Source organism: Ursus maritimus, unplaced genomic scaffold, assembly GCF_017311325.1.
Source record: "Ursus maritimus isolate PB19 unplaced genomic scaffold, ASM1731132v1 scaffold_25, whole genome shotgun sequence".
Taxonomy (NCBI): domain Eukaryota; kingdom Metazoa; phylum Chordata; class Mammalia; order Carnivora; family Ursidae; genus Ursus; species Ursus maritimus.
Window position 1 is genome coordinate 10,447,601 of NW_024425008.1, and position 11,472 is coordinate 10,459,072.

The window sequence follows — 11,472 nt, forward strand, 5'->3', positions numbered from 1 at the left end:
AGTGGGTTGAGTGACTCTTCCAAACCCACAGAGCTGTTCAATCAGGGGCCATGCTGGCACATGACCCCAGATCGGTCTGCTTCCAAAGCTGGGTCTCTTGGGAATTTAGGACTTATTCTCTCACTGGTACCTGCCCAGCAGGGTTTGCCCAGAGCAGAGGGTTAGAAATTGTCATGGGGCAGCTTCTGCTATCTCTCTCAAGTCCAGTGGGCCGGCGGTCTCCGCTGCCCCTTACCCTGACCTTGCAGCCCTGGGCTGGGTCTCCTGAGTCATGGCCATGCCAGCTAATCTGGGAGGATGTGCCTGTGTCCTCCTCCCTATCCTAGGCTGTTCTCACCTGTCCCCTGCCCCAGGCCCAGCCCAGACCACCTGTTCATTTCTTGTTTGTGTCTGGTTCCTCTGAGGAGCCAGCTGTGTGCTGAGGGTTTGACAGAGCATAGGCATGGACAGGGACCTGGAGGGAGCACCAGTGTCCCTCAGGATGTTGATAGACGTTCCCCAGGAACAAGTCCCATGGTCAGGGAAGCTTGGAGAACACCAGATTTTAAACAGAACCTCTCAGCGCCTGGCTGTGTGCACTGTAAGATACAAAAAGCTGTTTTGTGCAAGAAAAGTTTGGCTGGTCTTCTAACCTTCAGAGACTCTAGACTGACCCAGTTCCACAGGCCTTCCCAGAGAGGCTCTCAACCCTTGTTTGGCCAGTGACTCGGGGTGGGGGCGGGGATGGTGGCATTCCACAGACTTCCCAGGACGCTGTCCCTTCCAGTCCCTGTGTGGCTCTGGCAGCCCCTGGGGCTGTTCACTGATGCCAGAAGGTCCTGAGTAACCTTCTTCTATAGATGATCACCTGCCTGCTGCTTGGCCTGTTTCTTCATCTGTGAAATGGGCACGTTTAGAGAGACTTCTGGGCCTCCTCTCTTACTTGTAGGGTCCTCCATCATCTCCTCCTTTCCCTCAGCTCCTGACTGCCATTCAGGAAGCCCCCAGGACTGACACCACATACAACAAGACAAGGGAAGCACCCTCAGCCACGTCCTTTCTGTGGGAGACGTAGGCCCCTCCTGCACACCCTAAGGCCGGTCAGACACAGTTCCACTCCACACTCGCCTCCTGCCTCGCTCCCTCCCACCAGGGCTCCCTCCAGTCCCCATCAGGGCCTCGTGCAGGGAGTTGTGGCCTGGCCTTGAAGCCCGGCCTCCCTCCTCCTCTGGGGGCCGCTGAAGACGAACCGCACAGGCCCCCACACACCGGTGTCTAGGGTATTGGTGAAGAGTGTGGACCCTGACAAGACTGGCTGGCTTCAGCCGCGAGCTCCATCAGGTTTCAGACGTGTGGCCTGGGAGTCCCATTGTCTCGCTGAGCCTCTGTTTCCCTCTCCTGCCCCGTAAGGTGGTCAGGGGATCCGGGGCATTAGTGGGTGCAGAGGAGGGTGACCTCCTTCATCGCCCCCCATTTCCCGGAGCGTCGTTACTGCCTTTGCGTTTACAACCCAGGGGCAGGATCTCTGTGCCTTTATCGTGTCCGAGGATGGCTGTTTAGTTTAAGGTCATCAAACAGCTTCAGAGGGATTTCCGAGATGCCTTAGCTGAGCTGAGAAAGTGCTTTTCTGAGCGGTGTGTTAGGAGACTTGGTGATAAGACAGCAGCCGGAGCCCCCTCGCCGGCACGCCTGGGCTGCAAGCCTCTTGGCTCCGACATCCCACGGCGTGCGTGGTTATCACCCCATTTCTTGGAGCGAGAAAACAAGACCCAGAAGTGTACATGACGGCTCAGGGCCTGCAGGGGGGAATGGGCTGTGCCAAGGCGTCTGCCTGGCTCTCTCTGACTTGGGAGGACCCCGGGCCACAGGTGCAGTGACCGAGCTGCCGCACTGGGCTGAGCCTCTGACTGGCAAGAGTGACCTTGAGGCCGGTCCCGGCTTGGGCCGGTGCTCGGTGACAAGGGCTTGTCAAAGCCAGGCTGGCGCGGCCCCTTAGGAGCTGTTTCCTCTGCGAGGACGCCGAGGCAGCAGGGTTGTGGTCTCGGGGGCCCTGCCGATTGTGGAGAGCCCATGGGCACGGCTTTCACGGCGGGCCACAGATGGTGCCCTGGTGTGAGCTCCTTGCTCTGTATGTGTCTGGAAGATCCCCGTTGGCCGTTCTAGCTACCTGTGCTGGGGTAAGGGCCATTGCCCTTGATGCCCAGGGCTCTGTCCTCAGCCCTCCTGACTCAGCTTTTCTTTCTTTTTTTTTTTTTTGTTTTGATTGAGTGAAATTCACATAACATACAGTGTAGCCACTTTCAAGTGAGCAGTTCGGTGACATTCAGTGTGTTCACCATGTTGTGCAATCCCTCCCTTCTATCACGTTCTAAAACATTTTCACCACCTCGGAGGAAAAGTCTGTACCCACTCAGCAGTCCTCCCGACCCCTGGCAGCCACGAATCTGCTTTTCAGCTCGATGAGCTTGCTGTTCTGGACCTTTCATGTGCACAGAGTCATACAATGTGTGACGTGTCGTGCTTGGCTTTTTACACTTGGCCTGATGTTTTGAGGGTTCAGCCACACTGTGCCGTTTTGTGGCCAAATAATGTTCCAGTGTGTGGAAAACACAATTTGTGTGTCTGTGTGTTGATGGACATTTGGGTTGTTTCCACCTTTGGCTGTTGTGAACAGTGCTGTGGGCATCGGCGTAGCACCTGTTCTGTCTGTTGGGTACGTACCTAGGAGAGGAATTGCTGGTCACGTAATTCTGTGTGTCAGTTTTTGACCCAGCCTCACTTTTATTTCTGATGGGTCGACCACCCTTCTTCCCCTTTGGCCCCTGAGCCCCACGGCCCCCAGGATCAGCAGTCCAGTATTTATGGGGCACCTCCTGTAACCTTCCCCTGACGGACTTAGAGGCGACACAGGGCTCTCCCCGCCCTAAAATGCTGGTGCAGCGCCTCCTCCCGGCCAGGCCCATACCGTTCCCACCACATCAGTGACCGGCAGAGGAGAGACGCCTCGTTGGTCCCATTTTGCACATGAGTAAACTGAGGCACAGTGAGGCCGAGTACTTTTCCCTAGGATCCCAGAACTAGAAAGTCACTGCCAGGATTCAAATCTATGTCCCCCTGATCCCAAATCCTTCCCAAGGTTCCCCTTCCTCGGCAGCCCTTCCAGGGGCCAAGCTTGAGCCGGTGAAAATCCATATGCCTGTCCCAGGCTGGCTGGGCCTAGAGCAGAAGACCAGCAGTGTGGGGCAGTCCTTCTGGGTTGTTACAGGGACTAGAGGGGTCGTGTGTACTAGACACGTAGTACCTGCCCAGTCGTCGGCGGGACCCGGGGAGTGGCCGTGTGAGTGCTTGGTCATCAGGGGTCTGTCGGGCTTTGGGGCACCTGAGCAGCACCTCCCCGCCCGTGCCCGTGGCCTGACTTGACTTCTGTGTGTGTGTGTGTACGCTCGCGCATGTGCATGCTTGTGTGTGCAGCTGGACAAGATCGAGGGCGTGTTCGAGCGGCCCAGCGACGAGGTCATCCGGGAGCTGTCGCGGGCCCTTCGGCAGGCGCTGGGCGTGTCACTCTTCGGGATTGACATCATCATCAACAACCAGACGGGGCAGCACGCGGTCATCGACATCAACGCCTTCCCAGGTGAGTGGTGGAGCCAGGAACCCCCTTCCTTGGTCTGTAGACCAGTGTCCTTGGGTAATGGGGCAGGTGGGTCTGGTTGACCAGCTCCCTCCCTCCCTGTCAGCCCCAGCCAGGGCCTGGGGTCAGTGTGGTCCTGCTAGGCCACGGCCCCACCTGCAGACTGGGTTTATAGTGTGTGGTGATGTTGGCCAACGAGGTCAGCGCATCCAGCCAGGAGCACGGGGCACTTAGGGGGCCTGCACGAACACCTTGCACTTTCCTCACCTGACCCTGTGTCGTCAGCATTAGCCTTTGTTGGCCAAACCTCAGCTAATCTGTTGGGTCCTTCTAGATTTAACAAGCTGGAAGGACCCTGGAGGGAGTACAGCCTCCACGTGTGCCTGCGGGAAACTGAGTCTCCTAGGGAGGGAGGAATTATCCCAGATTGCAGTACAGGTTGGTGGCACAGCTGTGCTCCTGCTCGGGCCCTGAGCGGTGGTGCTGGGGACAGGCCCTGGATGTGGCCGGCTCCCCGTGGCTATGGCGCCTGCTCCCTGCTGTCTGCCAGAGCCCCGAGCAGGAAGTATGGCCCAGGGCCCTCAGGGCTGCTGCCACAGCGTGGCTCTGCCATGCTCCCCTCGTCTCGACGCAGCAAGGGGCTTAGTGGGAGATAGCACCCAGAGAACCCTCAGTGGGACCGTTAGCCTACAGCGGTGATGGCCATGACGTCCCCAGTTGGCATTCCTGGAATGAGCTCACTTCGCGTGGGAGTACCCCGAGGCTGACTCGTCCACCCTCCCAGCTGGCTTCGACTCTCACCTTTATTAAGTTGGTTAAGTCAGTGTCACTGCTCAGTGGGTGTAAAAACGTTCAGGAAACGATTCCTTCCCTCAGGGAGGTTAGCGTCTTGGGGGAGAGCTCAAGCGTGGCATGTGGGGAGTGCTCAGGGGGTGTTTGCAGGGCACAGGGTAAGGCCTCTTGCACGGGACGTGGAGCACGGCCGCAGGCTGAGCAGCTCCTGGCCACCAGGCTGGGTGCTTGCCATGTGTCCCCTTACTCAGCATGCAGCCAGGCCCAGCCACCATCACAGTCACAGCCAAGGAAACTGAGGCTGGTCGGACAGCACTGGCTCTTTCTGTCATTCAGTTGACAGAGGAGCCTGCCCTGTGGCGTGGTGGGAACGTGGGGTTTCACTCTGAGCTGGGTAAGAGTGAGCCCCTGAGGCCAGTATTGGGACAGTGGCCTGTGTTCCTCCCGTCACCCTGGGTGCAGCCTGCATAGAGACCTGGGTGTTGGCAGAGGTGGGGTTTTGATGAGTAAGTGACGGAATGAGAGAGACCAAGGGAATGCAGGGTGTGTCAGGGGAACAGTGATAATAAATGAGAGGATCTAAAGTAGGGAGGATGTGGGGGTGAGGACAGTGAAGAGGTGGCTGAGGATTGGCGGGACAAGGAGGGGGTGAAGCAAGGCTGTCGGGGTAGAAGTTCTAGAAGGCTGGAGATGGGAGGTGGTGAGAGCATGGAGCTCTGCACTTGAGCGTTGGCTTTGTGCAAGGTCCCGAGTCGGCCCCCTCCCAGCCTGTGCAGTGTGGGCATCACGAGGGCACCCTGGGTGCTCAGGGGAGGGACAGTCACTGTGAGCCCACATGGGCGGAGAGGCTTCTACCCGGAGGAGCCAAGAGAGGGGCCACCGGGTGGGGCCAGGCATGGAGGCAGGGTCTGAGGCAGCTGGAGTGCTGAGGCCGAGCCCAGCAGACACTGCCTGAGGGAGCAGGCTGCTGCAGGGAGCCCAGGGCACCCGGGGGAGGCCGTGTCCAGGAGACAGCTGCTCCCTGGCCTCTCCTGGCGTGGTTGGCAAGCCTGGGTCTCGGGCACTCGTGGGCCCATCCTGAGGAGTGCGTGCCAGGGGAGGCCACGTCGGGGCCCTGGGTGGGCGGTAGCATCCCCATCAAGGAGGCCACGCACCGGGCTTGGGAGGTAGTAAGAGCGGTAGCCTCCTCCGAGAGCTCTGGTCTCCTTTCGTCTCCGGCGCAGCGCCGTGTGCGGCGGGCTGGTAAGATCTCCCTTTGGCCGTGGGGATGTGGAGGTAGGGGCTGGGCGACTTGTCCAGGTCCTGTGGGCGCCACATGGTGGAGCTGGGCGTGGCGCCCCACACTCCTGACCACACGGCTTCCGGCCTCTCAGCCGAAGCCGTGGGTTCAAATCCCGCCTCGGCCCTTACAGGGTGTGACGGGACAAGCCACAGAGGTGGACGCTTCTGCACCATGGGGACAGTGCCCCGCGTCCCCCCGCCCCACCGTGCAGAGACGGACGTTGGCACAGTTCCGGGCCCCAGGCTGGTGCCGCGGCGCCAGCTCACGCTCCGTGTGCTCTCCGCAGGCATCGGCGCTGGCTGTGTGGCTTCTGGCCAGGTCAGGCAGACCTGAGGGGCCTCCCCTAGCCTCCAGTTCAGCCTCAGGTTTCCATACCACCCAGGAAGCCCCGGGAAGTGCACATGCCCCCCGGGCCTCGTCTGGGGACAGCAGAGTGGTCTCGAAGGGAACAGCGTATGTTCCCTGGTGCTGGCCTGACTGTTCTCTAGCTCCCCGCCCTCTGCCTGCATCTGTCCCCTGGAATCCCAGCAGCCCACCTGCTGGTAGCCCCCTGGGGGCCCGGGCCACTCTGCCCATCCTCCCCGGCCCCCAGGCCTTGCTGGGCCACCCCGGACCACATGATAGTCAAGGCACACATGGCACCAAAGGGCTGATTGGGGTCCTGGCTCTGTCACTTGGGAGCTTTGTGTCCTCTTCCGTAAAATGAGGATAATCCTGGGTCCCTCTCCCCAGCGGCTGTGAGGATGCCGGGAGCGAGGACCATGCCCATGCGGCCCAGAGGCCGGCACTTCTGAGCCTGGGTGACCAGCACCTGTGGGCGTCCTCATGCTCCAACCGGGTACAAGCCCGTGTCAGTTCACCTGTCGATGGGCTCCGTCACTTCACTCTGTGTGCCTCTGTCTCCTCATCTGCAAAATGGGGACAGCGTCATGAAGCATGAGCATGGGGCCTGTCAGCCGTTTCACCCATTGTGATTTTTGCTGTGGGCACCTCTGCTTTCCCTCGTCAGCCTCTGGCGCCTCAAAACCACAGTTGTTTGCCGGGCCAGTAAGATTGTGGACCATTGAGGCCGCCCCTGCCACTTGGCCCCGGGCGGGCTCTCCTGGGACGGGGAGCGCGCTCTGCTCATCCCAGCCAGGCTGTGCCAACGGCTCTGGGGGCCGTCCTGGAAGACGCCCTCGGAGCGCCGGCCCCACGTCGCTGGTGGAGGTCACAGTCGTGCGTGGGGTCGGCAGTGCCTAGAGCCCCTCCCGGGGCAGCCACACGCTCTCCGTCCTGGTCTTGGAGCTCTGTGCCCAGCCCTCAGGCCTCCGGGTCAGTTCAGGTGGGGAGAGGGCACCCACTCATACTGAATTTCTATCAGAGCAGTTTTTTGCGAGTGGAATCCTTGCCCTAGATCACAGGGCGGCTGGGTGGGTAGCTTCCGAGGACTCGTTTGCTGACATTTGCCTTCGTGTCTGTGTTGGGAAATAAATGTGGGGTGTGGGCAGGCCCTGGCGGCTTCTGCTCAGGAGCCCCAGGCCCCGCTCCGTTAGAGGCACGGGGGTGGGTGTGCAGTGGCTGCGTTGGGGGCACCCCAGTCTCCGTCCGTGGCTTTGACGCTCAGAGCACATGGCTCCAGACGGCCTCCCCGCGGGTCTTTCAGGAGTGAGAAGGCAGTAAGCTCTGTTCCAGAAGCAGCCTCTGTCCATCGCGTCCCCTCTGGCAGGCCCACAGCAGCCTCCAAACCTAGACGTCCCAGTCTACACAGGAGGCAGCTGTGCTGGGCCACGTGGAGTAGAGAGGGCTGTTTGTGAGAGAGGATGTGAGGAGTGGGCCTCTGGTACTGCCACGTCCCACCACCCCACGCCCCGCCGTTCCTCTTCACGTGTGTGCGTCTTAGCACACGGGGCCGCTGAGTCCATGACACCCTGCCCGAGAGGGACATGGCGCAGGGCGTCTGTCCACTCGCGCGTGACAGCCTCTCACAGCCTGGGGACGGCTGAATTCAAGGACTAGCCCTTCGGGGCCACCCCCACTCAGCTTTGAGTCTAGGCTTGGTGGCTTTGGTGTGTCCCCTTATTTACCGAGCCTCAGTTTTCTCTACGTCCTGAGCGCGCCCACTCGAGTCTGCGAGCCCCGTGGTCGGCCTGCGCTCCGCTCTGCCCCGCGCCCATGGCCCGTCTCCACCACAGCCTGGCTCAGCGCCCCGTGCTATTTGTCTGTCCCACCCACAGGCTACGAGGGCGTCAGCGAGTTCTTCACAGACCTCCTGAACCACGTGGCCACCGTCCTGCAGGGCCAGAGCGCGGCCACGGCGGCGGCGGGGGACGTGGGCCCGCTGAGGCACAGCAGGCTCCTGGCGGAGCAGGCGGGCAGCCTGGCTGGCGAGCGGATGTGCAGCGCCGGCCCCGGCTGCTGCAGCAGCATGATGGGCCCGGACCCACCCTGGACGTCGGAGGCCGACACGGGCGGCGTGGGCACGGGCGGCACCGCCAAGCTCCCACACCAGAGACTCGGCTGCACCGCCGCCGTGTCACCCAGCTTCCAGCAGCACTGCGTGGCCTCACTGGCCACCAAGGCCTCCTCCCAGTAGCTGTGGAGCCCAGGACCCAGAGGGCGGCGTGGGCCGCAGAGTGCACCTGCCGGGCCAGCAGCTCCCAGCAGTGACGCTCCTACTAAGAATTCCCAGCGATCTGATTCTTCTTCTTTTTCTTTTTTGTTTTTTTTTTAATTTTTAACCTGATTTTCTGATGTCATGATTGAAATAAGGGGTGGTGGAGGGGGAGATGGAAAAGAACCCCAAGTGGTCCAGCCTCGGGGAAGACGGACGTCCCGCCTGATGCCTGCTGTGCAGATGTCTTCACTGGGTTTACACTTGCTGTGTCTTCAACACTAGGTCTGAGTGCGAGGTGGGGTGTGTGTGTGCGTGTGTGTGCGTGTGCGAGTGTGTGTGCACATCCACGTCTGTTTGTCTCGATGGCTGCTGTGGATCAGGCCTCAGGGACCCCGGAGGGGGGCCGCCCTTGGGCAGGCTTTTGGTAGCTGAACAGAGCGAGTAAGGGGTTCCTTCTCTCTCTTTTCTCCATGCCCCCTGCACCCAGGTCTGGCCCCCTCACTGTCACCCTCTGACTGGTCTCCTCCACAGCCTGGTGAGGAGCGGGGCCTAAAGCTCCAACCAGGTGTGCAGCTGTCCCTCCCAAGAGCAAGAGCCAGAGGGAGTGAGAGGCACACCTGTTGTTTCCTTGGGGGTTCCGCGCAGGGGGTCTGGGCTGTGGTCTGCCTGTTGCCTGCTCACAAAGGGGAAGGAGAAGGAAGCTTCCCAGCCGAGGCCAAGGCCTTGAGTTGGCTTCTTCTCTCCATGTCCAGCTCCCTGGGGTCCAGCAGGCCCTTCAGCATGGGTCCTGTGCAGCCCTGAATGGGGGCCTCCCTCCCTGATCAGACGCTGCTCCCCAGGACCCAGGAGGAGACTGCCTGGTCTGGAGCCCCCGGGCTGATCCTGCCTGTGCCAAGGCTTTGTGCCGTTAACTTTGGACAAATCACCCCAGGAGTGACTGGGCCTCTGTGTCCCCATCTCTGATGAGCGGTTGAGCCCAGAAAACTCTGAAGGGCAGGCTTGATGCCCCAGGCCCTGTGGTGCAGCCTGCTTCTCTGAGAAGTCAACCTGGTGCTCCTCGCCTTGGCATCGAGGTGGTCGGGGGCCCTCTTCCCTGGGAGGGGGAGGCTGCCTGTACGCTTCACGTCTTTTCACACCCACCCAGCGGGCCTGCTCCACCCTTCCCGTACTCACTGTAAGCCCTAAGCACTAAGCCAGCCAAGTGTGAAGGGAGCTGCGGCCCCAGAGGGGAGGAAACCTTTACCCCCTCCTCCACGAGCGTCACCCCGGCCCCTGATGGCAGCAGATCCCGCCGGCCGATTGGTCAGTTCCCACGGTGCAGCGGGCAGGCCACCTGCCCCTCCGCAAAGGAGGGCCGGCAAGGGGCTTTGCAGCCCTGGGACAAGGTGAACCTGGGTGAGACGTGTAGGACCCCCTGAGCATGATCTTGTGTCTTCAGATATCCATCCACTTTGAGAAAGTGGGAAGGGCCTCTGGGCTGTCCTGCATGGGCCAGTGAGGATGGCCTCAGAGAGGCTGCTGATCTCGGCACTTGGAGCTACCTTCAGGCCTGGCTCAGCGGGGGTGTGGGTTTCGCCCACCTTCAGGAAAGGAAGGGCTGGGTGGTGACCACCATCGAGCGGGGCTGGGCCTGGGCTGGTGCCATCGGAACTGCCCGGCTGTCTTGGAACCCGAGGGCCCACCGACTAACCGCGTTTACACCACTTGAGTGTTGAACCCCGATTATAATGTCTGTACGGCGCCTTTCCTAGTCCAGCCCTGAGCCCCGGGGAAGCAGGAAAGCACGGCTGGCCTCTTGCACTGCTTTGTCTCCAAAATAAACTACTGAAATCAAACTGCATTTCACACGTGTTTACAAATGTTACTGAAAGTTTGTCGTTCTCCTGGTCTGTCGTGAAATTCTAGTCCCGATCTGCCTCAAGAACGGGTGAGGGGGTAGGGTGCAGTGTGACCCCCCAGTGCCGGGGTCCCTGGCCATATCGTGTTCCTGTGTAACTTAGGGCCACGCCCCAGGGTCACACGTGCTCTGGTCCAGGGCCCACAGATCCAGTAACTGTTCCCCACTGGCCTCAGTGCAGGTGGCAAGCAAGGAGACTGCTTCTAGGAGCGGAAACCGAGAGGTGGGGTTTCCCTCCATAAAGACCTGGGAGCAGCAGGTGGAGGAAGAGGGAAGGCCGGCTGCGGGGGCGAGCAGGCCACTCCTGCCCGGGCTGCTGATTGCCGTCCAGCAAATACTGGCCATCTCTGATAGAGGGGTTTCAGGAGCAGAGACGGGGAGCGGGGTCATCGGGGGTGGAGAGGCACCAGCCAGCGACCTTCACTCCTCTGTCGGCTGGGGTCACTCTCCCGGGAGTTCATTTCCCCTCAGGGCTTGTGTTTTCTGCATCAGGGAAGGAGCCACTAAAATGCACCCAGCCGTAGCAGCCTCTTCCCCAGAGGTTGCTGGTGTGGCCCCCGGATCAGGGCCCCTGGGAGGCGTCTGCCGGAGTTGATGTGTATCGCTTGGGACCTGCCAGAGTCCTGAGGGAGGCTAGGACTCTCATTCCCAAGCGTCTGTTTGCTGGGTGGTGTGCATGGAGGGGTCTGTAGTCCCCTCCATGTGCACCTGTCTTGGTGGTCGGCGGTGGCCAGAGCTGCTGGACGCACTCCTGATGTCCAGGGCTCCAGGAGCAAGTGCCAGGGCCGCATTTCAGCTGAGGCCCTGGGTAGGTCCGGAGGGTCACTTGCGAGGTCTCTGCCCTGGGCAACCTGGAGCGGAGGCCTGGGGCTAGGTTCTGCGCACAGATGCTTCGATTCTAGAATGGGATTCCACAGACATCAGGACCTGACTGAGTGCAGGCTCTTGATATCTAACCTCTTCAAGAGGGTCCAGGGGAGTGTCCTGGTGTAGCCTCCTTGCCGTCGGCATTCACGGACGTGTCGGTTTGCAGGGCATGGTGGGCGGGCCGGGCCTGGAGCCGCCCGGCATAACCCGGAGGAGGCAGGCAGAGCTGGGCCCCCGAGGAGTTTATGGCACATGCCTTAAGTGGGCCTCCGTCAACGATGGAGAGAACAACTTGGAAAAAGAGTTCCTCTCTACCCAGAAGCCTGCCAGGTGGGCCTCGTGGAAGGTTGAAGGCCCACGGCAAGAAACGAGCTTTCCAGCCAAGGGGATACGCCGCCGTTGCCTGCCACGTGGCCACTCTGAGACCA

The 11,472-nt window shown here is 60.9% G+C and overlaps 1 protein-coding gene across 7 annotated transcripts in view; it reads left to right on the forward strand.

The window, feature by feature from the left end:
• ITPK1 (inositol-tetrakisphosphate 1-kinase) overlaps positions 1-10,120 on the forward strand; it is a 168,991-nt gene extending 158,871 nt beyond the window's left edge. For all 7 annotated transcript variants that reach the window (XM_040641510.1, XM_040641509.1, XM_040641506.1 and 4 more), the window contains 2 exons: positions 3,451-3,613; positions 7,901-10,120. In XM_040641510.1, coding sequence (XP_040497444.1) covers positions 3,451-3,613; positions 7,901-8,259 — 522 coding nt within the window. In that variant the 3' untranslated portion in view covers positions 8,260-10,120. The remainder of the gene's footprint in view (positions 1-3,450; positions 3,614-7,900) is intronic.
• Positions 10,121-11,472: the final 1,352 nt, after the last annotated feature.